Raw genomic sequence first — 18369 nt, forward strand, 5'->3', positions numbered from 1 at the left:
AGTTATATTTTGGTTTCATCTGACCATATGACATTCTCCCAATCTTCTTCTGGATCATCCGAATGCTCTCTAGCATACTTCAGACGGGCCTGGATATGTACTGGCTTAAGCAGGGGGACACGTCTGGTACTGCAGGATTTGAGTCCCTGGCGGCGTAGTGTGTTACTGATGGTAGGCTTTGTTACTTTGGTCCCAGCTCTCTGCAGGTCATTCACTAGGTCCCCCCGTGTGGTTCTGGGATTTTTGCTCACCGTTCTTGTGATCATTTTGACCCCACGGGGTGAGATCTTGCGTGGAGCCCCAGATTGAGAGAGATTATCAGTGGTCTTGTATGTCTTCCAATTCCTAATAATTGCTCCCACAGTTGCAGATTCGGTCTTCCCAGCCTGGTGCAGGTCTACAATTTTGATTCTGGTGTCCTTTGACAGCTCTTTGGTTTTGGCCATAGTGGAGTTTGGAGTGTGACTGTTTGAGGTTGTGGACAGGTGTCTTTTATACTGATAACAAGTTCAAACAGGTGCCATTAATACAGGTAACGAGGGGAGGACAGAAGAGCCTCTTAAAGAAGAAGTTACAGGTCTGTGAGAGCTAGAAATCTTGCTTGTTTGTAGGTGACCAAATACTTATTTTCCACCATAATTTGCAAATTAATTAATTAAAAATCCTACAATGTGATTTTCTGAAAAAAAAAAGCCCCTCTCATCTTTTTAAGTGGGAGAACTTGCACAATTGGTGGCTGACTAAATACTTTTTTGCCCCACTGTATACCAAACGCGCTAACAAAAGTAGCTAATTGGACATAAATAAAGGACATTATTGAACAAATCAAACATTTATTGTGGAGCTGGGATTCCTGGGAGTGCATTCTGATGAAGATAATCAAAGGTAAGGGAATATTTATCATGTCATTTCTGGTTTCTGTTGACTCCAACATGGGGGCTAATTGTATTATATTTCTGAGCGCCGTCTCAGATTATTGCCTGGTATGCTTTTTCCGTAAAGTTCTTTTGAAATCTGACAAAGCGGTTGCATTAAGGAGAGGTATATCTATAATTCCATGTGTATAACTTGTATTATCATCTACATTTATGATGAGTATTTCTGTTGAATCGATGTGGCTATGCAAAATCACTGGATGTTTTTGGAACTAGTGAACGTAACGCACCAATTTTTTAAAATATCAAATCAAATCAAATGTGATTTATTTTGTCACATACACATGGTGAGCAGATGTTAATGCGAGTGTAGCGAAATGCAAGTGTAAGGGGATAAAGAATATGTACATAAAGATATATGAGTAAGTGATGGTACAGAGCGGCATAGGCAAGATACAGTAGATGGTATTGAGTGCAGTATATACATTTGAGATGAGTATGTAAACAAAGTGGCATAGTTAAAGTGGCTAGTGATACATGTATTACATAAAGATGCAGTAGATGATATAGAGTACAGTATATACATATACATATGAGATGAATAATGTTAGTGGTGGCTGATTAACAATCTGATGGCCTTGAGATAGAAGCTGTTTTTCAGTCTCTCGGTCCCAGCTTTGATGCACCTGTACTGACCTCGCCTTCTGGATGATAGCGGGGTGAACAGGCAGTGGCTCGGGTGGTTGTTGTCCTTGATGATCTTTATGGCCTTCCTGTGACATCGGGTGGTGTAGGTGTCCTGGAGGGCAGGTAGTTTGCCCCCGGTGATGCGTTGTGCAGACCTCACTAACCTCTGGAGAGCCTTACGGTTGTGGGCGGAGCAGTTGCCGTACCAGGCGGTGATACAGCCCGACAGGATGCTCTCGATTGTGCATCTGTAGAAGTTTGTGAGTGCTTTTGGTGACAAGCCGAATTTCTTCAGCCTCCTGAGGTTGAAGAGGTGCTGCTGCGCCTTCTTCACGATGCTGTCTGTGTGGATGGACCAATTCAGTTTGTCTGTGATGTGTACGCCGAGGAACTTAAAACTTACTACCCTCTCCACTACTGTTCCATCAATGTGGATAGGGGGGTGTTCCCTCTGCTGTTTCCTGAAGTCCACAATCATCTCCTTAGTTTTGTTGACGTTGAGTGTGAGGTTATTTTCCTGACACCACACAACGAGGGCCCTCACCTCCTCCCTGTAGGCCGTCTCGTCGTTGTTGGTAATCAAGCCTACCGCTGTTGTGTCATCCGCAAACTTGATGATTGAGTTGGAGGCGTGCGTGGCCACGCAGTCGTGGGTGAACAGGGAGTACAGGAGAGGGCTCAGAACGCACCCTTGTGGGGTCCCAGTGTTGAGGATCAGCGGGGTGGAAATGTTGTTGCCTGCCCTCACCACCTGGGGGTGGCCCGTCAGGAAGTCCAGTACCCAGTTGCACAGGGCGGGGTCGAGACCCAGGGTCTCGAGCTTGATGACGAGCTTGGAGGGCACTATGGTGTTAAATGCCGAGCTGTAGTTGATGAACAGCATTCTCACATAGGTATTCCTCTTGTCCAGATGGGTTAGGGCAGTGTGCAGTGTGGTTGAGATTGCATTGTCTGTGAACCTATTTGGGCGGTAAGCAAATTGGAGTGGGTCTAGGGTGTCAGGTAGGGTGGAGGTGATATGGTCCTTGACTAGTCTCTCAAAGCACTTCATGATGACGGAAGTGAGTGCTACGGGCGGTAGTCGTTTAGCTCAGTTACCTTAGCTTTCTTGGGAACAGGAACAATGGTGGCCTTCTTGAAGCATGTGGGAACAACAGACTGGGATAGGGACTGATTGAATATGTCCGTAAACACACCAGCCAGCTGGTCTGCGCATGCTCTGAGGGCGCGGCTGGGGATGTCGTCTGGGCCTGCAGCCTTGCGAGGGTTGACACGTTTAAACGTTTTCCTCACGTCGGCTGCAGTGAAGGAGAGTCTGCATGTTTTAGTTGCGGGCCGTGTCAGTGGCACTGTATTGTCCTCAAAGCGGGCAAAAAAGTTATTTAGTCTGCCTGGGAGCAAGACATCCTGGTCCGTGACTGGGCTGGTTTTCTTTTTGTAATCCGTGATTGACTGTAGACCCTGCCACATACCTCTTGTGTCTGAGCCGTTGAATTGAGATTCTACTTTGTCTCTATACTGACGCTTAGCTTGTATGAATGCCTTGCGGAGAGAATAGTTACACTGTTTGTATTCGGTCATGTTTCCGGTCACCTTGCCCTGATTAAAAGCAGTGGTTCGGGCTTTCAGTTTCACGCGAATGCTGCCATCAATCCACGGTTTCTGGTTTGGGAATGTTTTAATCGTTGCTATGGGAACGACATCTTCAACGCACGTTCTAATGAATTCGCTCACCGAATCAGCGTATTCGTCAATGTTGTTGTCTGACGCAATACGAAACATATCCCAGTGCACGTGATGGAAGCAGTCTTGGAGTGTGGAATCAGATTGGTCGGACCAGCGTTGAACAGACCTCAGCGCGGGAGCTTCTTGTTTTAGTTTCTGTCTGTAGGCAGGGATCAACAAAATGGAGTCGTGGTCAGCTTTTCCGAAAGGAGGGCGGGCCAGGGCCTTATATGCGTCGCGGAAGTTAGAATAGCAGTGATCCAAGGTTTTTCCACCCCTGGTTGCGCAATCGATATGCCGATAAAATTTAGGGAGTCTTGTTTTCAGATTAGCCTTGTTAAAATCCCCAGCTACAATGAATGCAGCCTCCGGATAAATGGATTCCAGTTGGCAAAGAGTCAAATAAAGTTCGTTCAGAGCCATCGATGTGTCTGCTTGGGGGGGAATATATACGGCTGTGATTATAATCGAAGAGAATTCCCTTGGTAGATAATGCGGTCGACATTTGATTGTGAGGAATTCTAAATCAGGTGAACAGAAGGACTTGAGTACCTGTATGTTGTTATGATCACACCACGTCACGTTAACCATGAAGCTCTTCTTACCAGAAAGATGTTTGTTTCTGTCTGCGCGATGCGTGGAGAAACCAGCTGGCTGCACCGATTCCGATAGCGTCTCTCCAGTGAGCCATGTTTCCGTGAAGCAAAGAACGTTACAGTCTCTGATGTTCCTCTGGAATGCTACCCTTGCTCGGATTTCATCAACCTTGTTGTCAAGAGACTGGACATTGGGGAGAAGAATGCTAGCGAGTGGTGCACGATGTGCCCGTCTCCGGAGTCTGACCAGAAGACCGCTCCGTTTCCCCCTTTTACGAAGTCGTTTTTTTGGGTCGCCGGCTGGGATCCATTCCGTTGTCCTGGGTGAAAGGCAAAACACAGGATCCGCTTCGCGAAAGTCATATTCTTGGTCGTACTGATGGTGAGTTGACGCTGCTCTTATGTTCAGTAGTTCTTCTCGACTGTATGTAATGAAACCTAAGATGACCTGGGGTACTAATGTAAGAAATAACACGTAAAAAAACTAAAAACTGCATAGTTTCCTAGGAACGCGAAGCGAGGCGGCCATCTCTGTCGGCGCCGGAAGTAAGCCGGTAGGTGGTAGTCCTCCAAGGAGTATCATTAAAGTGAACTTTATCGAACAAAACATACATGTATTGTGTAACATGAAGTCCTATGAGTGTCATCTGATGAAGATCATCAAAGGTTAGTGATTAATTTTATCTCTATTTGTGCTTTTTGTGACTCCTCTTTTTGGCTGGAAAAATTGCTGAATTTTTCTGTGGCTTTTGTGGTGCTTACGCTGTAAAGCCTATTTGAAATCGGACACTTGTGGGATTAACAACAAGATTACCTTTAAAATGGTATAAGATGTTTGAGGAATTTTAATTATGAGATTTCTGTTGTTTGAATTTGGCGCTCTGCACTTTCACTGGCTGTTGTCATATCAATCCCGTTAACGGGATTGCAGCCCTAAGAAGTTTTAAGGAGCTTTTGGACCTAGACTTGGTGCTCTGGTACCTCTTGCCGTGCAGTAGCAGAGAGAACAGTCTATGGGTGAATGGAGTCTTTGGCAATTTTTAGGGCCTTCCTCTGACACCGCCTGGTATAGAGGTCCTGGATGGCAGGAACCTTGGCCCTAGTAATGTACTGGGCCGTACGCACTACCCTCTGTAGCGCCTTGCTGTCGGAGACTGAGCATTTGCCATACCAGGCATGATGCAACCAGTCAGAATAGTCTTGATGGTGCAGCTCAATACATTTTTCAGGATCTGGGGACCCATGCCAAATCTTTTCAGTCTCCTGAGGGTGAATTGGCATTGTCGTGCCCTCTTCACGACAGTCTTGGTGTGTTTGGACTATGACAGTTTGTTGGTGATGTGGACACCAAGGAACTTGAAGCTCTCAACCTGCTCCACTACAGCCCCATCAATGAGAATGGGGGCGTGCTCGGCCCTCCTTTTCCTGTAGTCCACGATAATCTCCTTTGTCTTGATCACATTGAGGGAGAGGTTGTTGTCCTGTCACCACACTGCCAGGTCTCTGACCTCCTCCTACAGGCTGTCTCATCGTTTTCGGTGATTAGACCTACCACCGTTGTGTCGTCGGCAAACTTAATGGTGTGGAGTCGTGCTTGGCCACGCAATCATGGGTGAATAGGGAGTACAGGAGGGGACTAAGCACACGCCCCTGAGGGGCCCCCGTGTTGATGATCAGTGTGGCAGATGTGTTGTTGCCTACCCTTACCACCTGGTGACAGCCTGTCAGGAAGTCCAGGATCCAGTTGCAGAGGTAGGTGTTTAGTCCCAGGGTCCTTAGCTTAGTGATGAACTACAAAATACAATGTAGAAAATGAGTATGAAAATGAGTAGGTGCCCAAACCTTTGACTGCTACTGTAGGTATTTCAGACTCGGCCAGGGACAGGTTGAAAATGTCAGTGAAGACACTTGCCAGTTGGTCAGCACATGCTTGGAGTACATGTCCTGGTAATTCGGTTGGTGAATTCGTCTGGCCCTGCGGTATTGTGAATGTTGAGCTGTTTAAAAGGTTTTACTTACATTGGCCAAGGTGTTATCACACAGTCGTCTGGAACAGCTGGTGCTCTCATGCATGCTTGCCTCGAAGCCCGCATAGAAGTAATTTAGCTCGCCTGGTAGGCTTGTGTCACTGGGCAGCTGGCGTCTGGGCTTCTCTTTGTAGTCCGTAATAGTTTGTTAGCCCTGCCGCATCCAACCAGCGTCAGAGCCAGTGTAGTAGGATTCAATCTTAGTCCTGTATTTACGCGTTTGCCTGTTTGATGGTTCCTCTGAGGGCATAGCGGGACTTCTTATAAGAGTCCAGGTAAGAGTCCCGCTCCTTGAAAGCAGCAGCTTTACCCTTTACCTCCGTGCAGATGTTGCCTGTAATCCATGGCTTATGGTTGGGGTATGTATGTAGGTCACTGTGGAAACAAGGTCATCGAACTTATTGATGAAGCTAGGTGACTGATATGGTATACTCCTCAATGCCATTGGATGAGTCCCGGAACATATTCCAGTCTGTCCTAGCAACACAGTCCTGTAGCATAGCATCTGCGTCATCTGACCACTTCCGTATTGAGCGAGTCACTGGTACTTCCTGCTTTAGTTTTTGCTTGTAACAGGAATCAGGAGGATAGAATTATGGTCCGAGTTTTCAAATGGAGGGCTAGGGAGAGCTTTGTACGCGTCTCTGTGTGTGGAGTTTTCCCCCCCTCATTGCACATGTACTGTAACATGCTGGTAGAAATGAGGTAGAACTGATTTAAGTTTCCCTGCATTAAAGACCCCAGCCACTAGGAAGCTTATGGCTTTATTCAGTTTGTGGAATGCCAGCATCGGTTTGTGCTGGTAAATAGACAGCTACGAAAAATATAGATGAAAACTCTCTCTGTAAATAGTGTGGTCTACAGCTTACTATGAGATATTCTACCTCAGGCGAGCAAAACTTTGAAACTTCCTTAATACTTGATTTCGCACACCAGCTGTTATTGACAAATAGACACAGACCACCAACCCTTGTCTTACTGGAGGCAGCTGTTCGGTCTTGCCAACTGTATATTATCCATGTCGTCGTTCAGCCATGACTCTGTGAAACTTAAGATTTTACAGTTTTTAAATGTCCCGTTGGTAGGATAGTCTTGAACGGAGCTCATCCAGTTTATTCTCCAATGATTGCACATTGACCAATAGGACGGATGGTAGAGGTGGGTTACCCACTCGCCAACAAATTCTCACAAGGCACCCGAACCTGCGCCCCCTGTATTGGCGTGTTCTCTTCATGCAAATGACGGGGATTTGGGCCTGGTCGGGTATCTGGAGTATATCCTTTGCATCTGAAAAAAATCTTTGTCCAGTTCAAGGTGAGTAATAGCTGTTCTGATATCCAGAAGCTATTTTCGGTCTTAAGAGATGGTGGAAGAAACATTATGTACAAAATAAGTTACAAACAACGTGAAAAAACACACAAAATAGCACAATTGGTTAGGAGCCCATAAAACAGCAGACATCTCCTCGGGCGCCATTCTTTAAAGTCTCTCATTGTACATTCCATAGGGTACGGCTCCTCTAAACAGATTGTTCCAACTTCCTTCCTCTCCACATCCTACTGTATTTATTCTTTGCCCCAGTAAAGTGTTGAGGAGCACAGTGCTCCCCTGAGCCCAGAATGACTCTCTAGACTCCAAGAAACCTTTTGACAAACATATTCTGAAGATCAAAGCCTCCCCTCTCATGCCCCTCCCCTCTCAGTGCGTTCTGCCTTCCTCGTGGTCTCACTGGAATCAGGACTAACACAGCTCAGAGACATAATTGCATCTAATACGTAGCCCTGAGCTGTCAAATCTCACATCAAAGTGTCAGCTCTCCAAAAAACTGAACTCGACAGAAATGACTAGGGAAAAGAGCGATGATCTGATTTGACATCAAAATAGCCATCAATGGAGGTAGCTCACAAGTACTGTACCTGAAGTCAACCTCAACAGCACCCCATACAGGTCACCTTAAGTCAACAAATTCTTATAAAATGATTAGGAAAGACAAAGTTCTTTCAAATAACATAGAACCCTGAATAATTGCACTCTATAATCAGCCTCAAGATAAATGATACATCAGCTTCAACACAAAAGAGTACAATTAGGTAACAGAATGACCTTGAACTATGTTTTGCACAAAATTGTCACTCGATCACTAATGCCACATTCATTTAGCCATCCAATTTGCATGGGGACTACTGGTTGCTCCTTGGTTAATATGGGAAGTAATAGTCGGTATGATCAAGCAATTAATTTTATTGAATATCACAGTAATTAACTGCACCAACTGATTTCCACGCAATGCACTATTGATCGCAGGCATCCTTTATTTCTGTTCAAATACTACAAGATCAATCGATCCATCCAGGTGCAAACATATTGATATCTGTCTCTGGGCTTGAGTGTCAAAAACACATTCATCCTAAACTCTACAACCCATTCAAATCCTTCCCATGTGGATATGGATTAGCTACAGCCTAGTCACTGTGCTAATAGTCCTACTATTCTTTAAGCATTGAGTGCAGCTGAGAGATGCTGAATTCCAAATCAAACCCTAGTCCCTCCTGACTTTCTAGAAACTCTTGTATATCTGCAACTATTGGATAAACAATATGGTGAAAATTCCACCCAGAAGGCAAAGTGAAAGAATTAGCATATTGCTTATACATTTTCAATACTTTCCGAGATACAGGAGTGCCTAGCGAGTAAGGGTTGATTTGATATTCAGCAAGAGAAGACTAAGAGAATACCTGACGTTTAGAAGAGGGCCCTTGAATGTGGTCAGTGGCTTCCTAGCTCCCTTCGTCCGACAGTCTCCTTTGTCGTTGTCATCCAGCTTCAGACTGCTCAGACTCTCCTCAGAGAAATACACCTGAAACAAGACAACAGTTGATCATTCATCAGTGCATCATTCTAAGTGCTTTGTTTGGAGAGGTGTTCTAAAAGATACATATTCTCATAAGTAATATTTATTCATTTCTAAATAAAACTATTAAATGCTTAACTATAGTCATCCAGATCGGCGCTCCTAGTGGCCGTGGACTTCAATGCAGGCAAACAAATCAGTTTTACCTCATTTCTCCCGGCATGTCACATGTGCAACCAGAGAAAAAAAAGAAGAAAAATACAATTTTGTTTTTGTTTTTTATATAACTATACTACCTTTACTCCACACACAGAGACGCATACAAAGCTCTCCCTCACCCTCCATTTGGCAAATTTGACCATAATTCTATCCTCCTGATTCCTGCTTACAAGCAAAAACTAAAGCAAGAATTACCAGTGAATCGCTCAATACAGAAGTGGTCAGATGATGCGGATGCTACGCTAGAGGACTGTTTTGCTAGCACAGACTGGAATATGTTCCAGGATTCATCCAATGGCATTGAGGAGTATACCACCTCAGTCACTGGCTTCATCAATAGGTTCATCAACAACGTCATCCCCACAGTGATCGTACGTACATATCCCAACCAGAAGCCATGGATTACAGGCAACATCCGCACCGAGCTAAAGGCTAGAGTTGCTGCTTTTAAGGAGCGGGACACTAATCCAGACTCTTATAAGAAATCCCGCTATGTCCTCAGACGAACCATCAAACAAGCAAAGCATCAAAACAGGGCTAAGATTGAATCTTACTACACAGGCTCTGACAGTTGTCAGATGTGGCAGGTCTTGAAAACTATTACGGACTACAAAAGGGAAACCCAGACGCGAGCTGCCCAATGATGCAAGCCTACCAGACAAGCTAAATGCCTTTGTTGCTCACTTCGAGGTAAGTAACACTGAAGCATGCATGAGAGCACTAGCTGTCCCAGATGACTGTGTGATCACGCTCTCTGTAGCCAATATGAGCAAGACCTTTAAACAGATCAACATTCACAAAGCCACGAGGCCAGACGGATTACCAAGATTTGTACTCAACGCATGCGCGGACCAACTGGCAAGTGTCTTCACTGACATTTTCAACCTCTCCCTGATCGAGTCTGTAATACCTACATGTTTCAAACAGACCACCATAGTCCCTGAACCCAAGAAAGCGAAGGTAACCGGCCTAAAAGGACTTCTGCCCTGTAGCACTCAAGTCTGTAGCCATGAAGTGCTTCGAAAGGCTGGTCATGGCTCACATCAACACCATCATGCCGGAAACCCTAGACCCACTCCAATTCGCATACCGCCCAAACAGATCCACAGATGATGCATCTCAATCGCACTCCACACTGCCCTTTCCCACCTGGACAAAAGGAACACCTATGTGAGAATGCTGTTCATTGATCACAGCGCAGCATTCAACACCATAGTGCCCACAAAGTTCATCAATAAGCTAAGGACCCTGGGACTAAACACCTGCCTCTGGATCCTGGACTTCCTGACGGGCCGCCCCCAGGTGGTAAGGGTAGGCAACAACAAATCTGCCACGCTGATCCTCAACACTGGAGCCACTCAGGGGTGCATGCACAGTACCGTCCTGTACTCGCTGTTCAGCCATGACTGTGTGGCCAAGCACGACTCCAACACCATCATTAAGTTTGCCGACCACACAACGGTGGTAGGCCTGATCACTGACAATGATGAGACAGCCTATAGGGAGGAGGTCAGAGACCTGGCAGTGTGGTGCCAGCATAACAACCTCTTCCTCAATGTGAGCAAGACAAAAGGAGCTGATCGTGGACTACAGGTAAAGGAGGGCCAAACAGGCCCCCTTTAACATCGGGTCGAGAGTTAAGTTCCTTGGTGTCCACATCACCAACAAACTATCATGGTCCAAACCCTTCACAGTTGTGAAGAGGGCACGACAACGCCTTTTCCCCCTCAGGAGACTGAATAGATTTGGCATGGGTCTCCAGGTTCTGAAAAATGTCTTGAGCTGCACCATCGAGAGCATCATGACCGGTTGCAGCACCGCCTAGTATGGCAGCTGCTCGGGCCTCCGACCGCAAGGCGCTACAGAGGATAGTGTGTACGGCCCAGTACGTCGCTGGGGCCAAGCTTCCTGACATCCAGAACCTATATACTAGGCGTGTCAGAGGAAGGCCCAAAAAATTGTCAAAGACTCCAGTCACCCAAGTCATACTGTTCTCTCTGCTACCAAACGGCAAGAGGTACCGGTGCGCCAAGTCTAGCACCAAAAGGCTCCTTAACAGCTTCTACCCCCAAACCATAAGAGTGCTGAACAATTAATCAAATGGCCACCCGGACTGCTGCTACTGGCTGTTTATTGTATATGCATAGTCACTTTACAAATTACCTCGACTAACCTGTACCTCCACACATTGAGGTACCGGTACCCCCTGTATATAGCCTCGTTATTGTTAGGTCATTTTCTTGGTGTTACTTTTTGATTTGATTATATTTTTGTATTCAATTTTATTTATTTTTTATTTTTTTAACTATTTATTTAACTGCGTTTTTTGGTTAAGGGCTTTAAGTAAGCATTACACGGTAAGGTCTACCTGTTGTATTCAGCAAATCTGATATAAAATTGGATTTATTTCAAATTATATCAGTTAAATACATTTTGGGACTGTGTGTGTGACAGGTCATTTCATTTCCTAAATAAACACATCAATCCCCATGACAACCCCTGAACCTTGTTCACAGTATAGTGAGGCAACAAGAAGAGGAACCCTACAAACACATGTCCTGTGAGAACACATGGTCCCATGGCTAGTCAGCACTTTCACTTCAATAAACGTAAACTTTCGCCCACATCCAACTCCCTCCCTCATACACCCACCCACACAATGAGTTCACGAGACCACAGAACAGCCGATATGAACACATGGTTTGTTCAACGTTGGCAGAAAGTTATGGAAAGACAGGTGAAAGGTCAGTTGTGGTGGGACGAGCGTAATTTGGCCTCTATAGTATATTACCAAGGCCAGTCCCACAGCTTGAGTGAGCCAGATGGGAGATAGGGAGAGGGGGAGTGCAGCAGGAGAGAGAAGATGTGATAGGATGGGAGAGTTGGATGAGAGGTGACTGGGGTGTGCCTGTGATCCGTGTACAAGCACTAATGAGTCAGATGAGGAGTGTGTCTTCTACTGTGATAAGCAACACACACGCACACCTCCACCAGGCCGCTGCGACACACACAGATGACACAATAAAGACATCAAGAGACACTGAGCTGCTTCTGAAATGTCTATTTTTATTCAGTGTTCAAATCAAGTGCAATACACAACAGGGATTAATTAGCTACTGTTGAAATGTACATGAGCATAATTGACTGGCAGAGACTAATCTGTTGAATAAATAAAAAACTACAGCATTTCCGTTGATTAAATACTATCTAATAATTGCATAAGAGTTACAATCATAACTAAATCAACTGTTAATCAAACAGTGAAAAACAAAATGTTCAGTTTATCATTCTGGTTAATCAAAACCAGGATCAAAATACTCTGACCTACCGTTATTGATCACCAGCCCCGAGAGTTAAAATGTTTATTTTACACAACATTTTCACCAAACATCTTGCAAGGTAAGATTCAATTTGGTCTGTGTTTGAGCTATATGGGGGGGGGGATCAAATTAATCCTTAGGTTGGTAGGAACAAATATAGCCTATTGTCAATTATCTGATGATGAATGACTTAATGGCCACATTCAGACACTTTGGAGAGAAGGACACTTGAATGTACCCTGGATACCCCATAACACCGATACAATGTTTGAGTGAGGTTTATATGGAATAAATTGTGTTTTTAGACTGAAAAATGTGCATTTAGGGATTGCAAATATGTAATAGCACTGGTATTATCTCATTTACAGACATATGCCACTGTGGAGAGGTTTAGCGACACTTGGAAACGTCCCGTGACCACACTTGACACCACTTACTAACACATCTGCCCATTTCTAGTGGTTAGGTCTATCAATCCCATATTTCTTCTGATATTGTTCACATGTTGTGGAAGCCACCTGATGCGTTTCCAGCTCTGGGCATCAATAATTCACTTATAGCTTGTCAATGAAAGATCACTTTCAAAATAAAATAAGTCATTTTGTGTGTGCTTGAGATTGTGTTCTCTGAACTATGTAACTATCTATCTATCTTCTGATCATTTCCTCACAGATTACTTCTTTCCAAATATACCAAGTGTTAGCATGTCAGAATCATGTAATTACACATAAATAGCAGTTACTTTTGGGTATCTCTATTTAGGCGGAAATCTACATTTTGCCATTACATCTAATATTAATCCTACTGGCTAAAATGTGAAATCACCCAAAAAATGACATAGGGTCGGGAACAAACATTTAGAAATTCAAAAGGACCGTCTGATCTAAGGCTGATCTAGGCAGCAGATACAATATGAATTCCATACATCCAGAAATGTCTAAGAAATGTAGCCCATATGAAATTCTTGAATTGATAACATGATTTGTCGGCAGCGTCCCCAAGCAGACCGTGAAATGACTGTCCGATCTGTGCACAGTTTTTGAAATGCTATACATCTGGATTTCGCCTATCGAGAGGATTAAATGCATAGAAATATATTGAATTAAACGGACAAGTCATTGACTTGAATGGGGACTCCTATCTGATAGCCGAATCCGGATAAATAACTTTTGAAAGACGGGGCTGTGGAGTGGTTATTGACAGTAAGGCACAATACAGATGATTTTTGAAAAGTTGCTCTCTCGTCGTTTGAAACGGTGTCGATACACAGAGGTAGGTCTTGCAATTACAGGTATATATATGTCATAAGGTAAGTGCAAATATGCTAACGTAAGTGCGGTAAAAATACCAAAAACGTTAGTGCTGGTGGTAGTATGACTGTATAATTATCTTTCTCTAGTATTATAAACAATGAGTACATTCATCATTATAATAGAGTAGATAATTGTAATTATTCGCCTACCTCCTCATGCCTTTTGCACACAATGTATATAGACTTTTTGTTATTGACTTGTTAATTGTTTACTCCATTACTCCAACTCTGTGTTGTCTGTTCACACTGCTATGCTTTATCTTGGCCAGGTCGCAGTTACAAATGAGAACATGTTCTCAACTAGCCTACCTGGTTAAATAACGGTGAAATATATATATATTTTTTTTAAAAGCTCATTTGAACTGAACAGTAATGACACAATACAGTATGGTTTTGGATTAAAAGGTCAGTACAATACATTTAGGCATGTATACACTTGGCACACTTCCTTTCTTTTCACTACAGAAAAACAACTTCCTTAATGTTACATTAAGTAAGATAAAACACTCAAGTTGGATAAAATACCACCATGATATAAAGCTGGTCACTGGGACAGGCATCAAGGTTGGAAAGCTTTTCTTCTTTTATGATGCACTATTGTGAGTAATGTATCTTAGCCTACTTGATTGGCTATGAATCTCTTCAAAAACATAATCAAATTCCAAATCATCTCACGGAGTCCAAAAAGTGCAACATATTGTAGGGGTCAAATTTGAAATGTTTGATCCAGGTCCATTTTGGATTCAATCAAAGGCTGAATGAGTCGATGATGGTGATTAGATGGCGAGGGTGGGGTACTCACACATTCTACATGAGTAAAACCCTCAGACTGCCCTTTCAGACTGCAGAACTCTCCAGGACTCAGTACTTCTGCTGGTGAGGCTAAGAGCATACAATGGCTTACCAAAACCAGCCCTTGGTTCAAAACAGAGAGAAAGGCAATTAGCTGATTGCTCTGGGACGCTACTGTATCAACACTGTTGAGACACACTGGTATTGATTCAGGAGGCAGGACCATATTTATGTAGAGAGAGGAGTAGCAGAACATGATCATGACGGCAGAATGTGTGCAGACAGACAAACTGTAAGCAATGGATATCATGATTGGAATTAGGACCCTAACCTTAATCACAGCAAACCAAGAGATTAGCCAATAGCCTAAATAGATTGTTAGAGTCAACAAAGACCATTGTGCTCACTCGCGTGTATAGATGGACTCATTCACACATACCACTCGATCACACAGGCCTACACACAAAACCACACACAGACTGGATGAGGCTCAGGTTTTGGTTTGCCAACCTGATTTATTATAATCTAATACAAGACATTCCCTGATCATGCCAAAGAAATACCTGAACCATACACCAACCATACCGTTCCCGCTAGGGTTGCGCAAGGCAGGCTGACCCTCCCTGACCATGAATACATAGCTACACTCCAATGCCACAGCAGAGTGTGTAGCTTGACTCCAGGTCTGTATGTTACAACACCGTCAGCAGGCCATTCCAAGGAAAGGGTTTGGGTGTGAACTATTGGTCCTTGCTATCGGGGATTCTTGGGACATTCCTACCCCACTGAAGTTGAAATGTAAAGTTTTTATGATTAGGTAAGGGTTATGGTTAAAGTTAGGGTAGGTGATAAGGTTCGGGTTTGGGGTAGGAATGTCCCAAGGATTTTGGATAGCCCTAACTATGTTTATTTACTCACTCATTTGCATATGTCCATTTGTAAATCTAAATCTGTTGTGCATGACTAATGTGGTCTTAATTTACAATGGGGGCTTTGACGTTTTAGGCTCCAGGCGCTTAAGAGGCTCATGCGAGCAGCTTTGCGACGCGTAGCTGCCGGGGCCACTCTGGAGAATAGGTCTGTGTATCTGCGTGTACGCAAGAGTGTGTGTGTGTATATGTACAGAGTCCCCTGTGAGCTACAAAAGTGGTGCAGGTTACCCAAATGGCTTAAATGTAGGGTTTGGTGGCATACAGATTGTCATACCATTCCTGTACCATACCAGGGTATTACCAGAAGTGCACACAAGGGCCGCAATATATATATATATAAAGTGGGGCAAAAAGTATTTAGTAAGCCACCAATTGTGCAAGTTCTCCCACTTAAAAAGATGAGAGAGGCCTGCAATTTTCATCATAGGTACACTTAAACTATGACAGACAAAATGAGAAAAAAAATCCAGAAAATCACATTGTAGGATTTTTTCTGAATTTATTTGCAAATTATGGTGGAAAATAAGTATTTGGTCACCTACAAACAAGCAAGATTTCTGGCTCTCACAGACCCGTAACTTCTTCTTTAAGAGGCTCCTCTGTCCTCCACTTGTTACCTGTATTAATGGCACCTGTTTGAACTTGTTATCAGTATAAAAGACACCTGTCCACAACCTCACAGTCACACTCCAAACTCCACTATGGCCAAGACCAAAGAGCTGTCAAAGGATACCAGAAACAAAATTGTAGACCTGCACCAGGCTGGGAAGACCGAATCTGCAATACGTAAGCATCTTGGTTTGAAGAAATCAACTGTGGTAGCAATTATTAGGAATTGGAAGACATACAAGACCACTGATAATCTCCCTCGATCTGGGGCTCCACGCAAGATCTCACCCCGTGGGGTCAAAATGATCACAAGAACGGTGAACAAAAATCCCAGAACCACACGGGGGGACCTAGTGAATGACCTGCAGAGAGCTGGGACCAAAGTAACAAAGCCTACCATCTGTAACACACTACGCCGCCAGGGACTCAAATCCTGCAGTGCCAAACGTGTCCCCCTGCTTAAGCCAGTACATGTCCAGGCCCGTCTGAAATTTGCTAGAGACCATTTGGGTGATCCAGAAGAAGATTGGGAGAATGTCATATGGTCAGATGAAAACAAAATATAACTTTTTGGTAAAAACTCAACTCGTCGTGTTTGGAGGACAAAGAATGCTGAGTTGCATCCAAAGAACACCATACCTACTGTGAAGCATGGGGGTGGAAACATCATGCTTTGGGGCTGTTTTTCTGCAAAGGGACCAGGACGACTGATCCGTGTAAAGGAAAGAATGAATGGGGCCATGTATCGTGAGATTTTGAGTGAAAACCTCCTTCCATCAGCAAGGGCATTGAAGATGAAACGTGGCTGGGTCTTTCAGCATGACAATGATCCCAAACACACCGCCCGGGCAACGAAGGAGTGGCTTCGTAAGAAGCATTTCAAGGTCCTGAAGTGGCCTAGCCAGACTCCAGATCTCAACCCCATAGAAAATATTTGGAGGGAGTTGAAAGTCTGTGTTGCCCAGCAACAGCCCCAAAACATCACTGCTCTAGAGGAGATCTGCATGGAGGAATGGGCCAAAATACCAGCAACAGTGTGTGAAAACCTTGTGAAGACTTACAGAAAACGTTTGACCTCTGTCATTGCCAACAAAGGGTATATAACAAAGTATTGAGATAAACTTTTGTTATTGACCAAATACTTATTTCCCACCATAATTTGCAAATAAATTCATTAAAGATTCTACAATGTGATTTTCTGGATTTTTTTTCTCTCATTTTGTCTGTCATAGTTGAAGTGTACCTATGATGAAAATTACAGGCCTCTCTCATATTTTTAAGTGGGAGAACTTGCACAATTTGTGGCTGACTAAATACTTTTTTGCCCCACTGTATATTCTTTAGTGTAATGTCAACTGGATGGTAGTGCTGTGAAGTGTTGGGTGTTTATTGATGTAGCTCTCTGGGTGTAGCTGTGCTAGCTATGTGTCCTGTATTCCTGGCAGAGGGCTGTGTTGTCTCTATATTGTCAGATAATGGGGCGCTATGGCTATGCTGTGACTGTGCTGTGTCAAAGCAGACTTCTGTTGAGCCTTTAATTAGGCTTGGGCGATGTACCGTATACTGTGGGAATTTAGAAATACCGATATATATATTGTTTTTAAATCATACCATCGGTATTTCTAAATTCCCACAGTACATCACCCAAGCCTAATTAAAGGCTCAACAGAAGTCTGCTTTGACACAGCACAGTCACAGCATAGCCATAGCGCCCCATTGTCTGACAATGTAGAGACAACACAGCCCTCTGCCAGGAATACAGGACACATAGCTAGCGCAGCTACACCCAGAGAGCTACATCAATAAACACCCAACACTTCACAGCACTACCATCCAGTTGACATTACACTAAAGAATATGAAACAGGTAGATCTACTCATACAGGCTAGTCTTCATATGACAGAAATGACAGTAGCCTATATCATAGGCTACAATGTGTGTTTGTTTTGCTTGTCACACAAAGTAGAGGCTAAATAGATTGTGCTGTGGATGAACAGTGAAGACCCCAAGGGAAGAGAAAGAGGGGAATGTGTGCAGCATATGCCAGTAATGATGTGCTGACTGTTGCTAGGGTACGGCAGCCTAACGACAGCAGAGAGAACTAGATGGTGGAGGTGTGTTAAAGCCTAGAGCTGCAGGTTGTCTCTGTGATGGGCCCTGGCTGCACGAGGGCCGGCCGGCAACAAAACCATTAGTGGTAACACAAAAGAAAGAAAGTAGGCCCCGCGGGTGTATTCTGGGAACTGCTTTAAACACTGCTGTGAAGTCAGGTTAGCTGAACGACGCATGCGGGGAAAAAGCGGTCTCCACCGCAGCTAGGAAGAGCTTCTTTGACGCCAGTCAGACTTGACACATTCTCAATAGCCTGATGAGAGGAGCCATGGGTTGAGTGAGGGAGACTGAGGTAGATCCAGAGAGTGGGAC

General features: G+C 44.1%; 1 protein-coding gene across 1 annotated transcript in view; it reads right to left on the reverse strand.

The window, feature by feature from the left end:
* Positions 1-18369, reverse strand: part of LOC110501651 (motile sperm domain-containing protein 2) — a 33262-nt gene that overhangs the window by 9034 nt on the left and 5859 nt on the right. The window contains exon 10 of the mRNA XM_021579356.2: positions 8646-8767. Within this exon, the coding sequence (XP_021435031.2) occupies positions 8646-8767 (122 nt within the window). The remainder of the gene's footprint in view (positions 1-8645; positions 8768-18369) is intronic.

The sequence above is a fragment of the Oncorhynchus mykiss genome, chromosome 22 (assembly GCF_013265735.2).
Source record: "Oncorhynchus mykiss isolate Arlee chromosome 22, USDA_OmykA_1.1, whole genome shotgun sequence".
Taxonomy (NCBI): domain Eukaryota; kingdom Metazoa; phylum Chordata; class Actinopteri; order Salmoniformes; family Salmonidae; genus Oncorhynchus; species Oncorhynchus mykiss.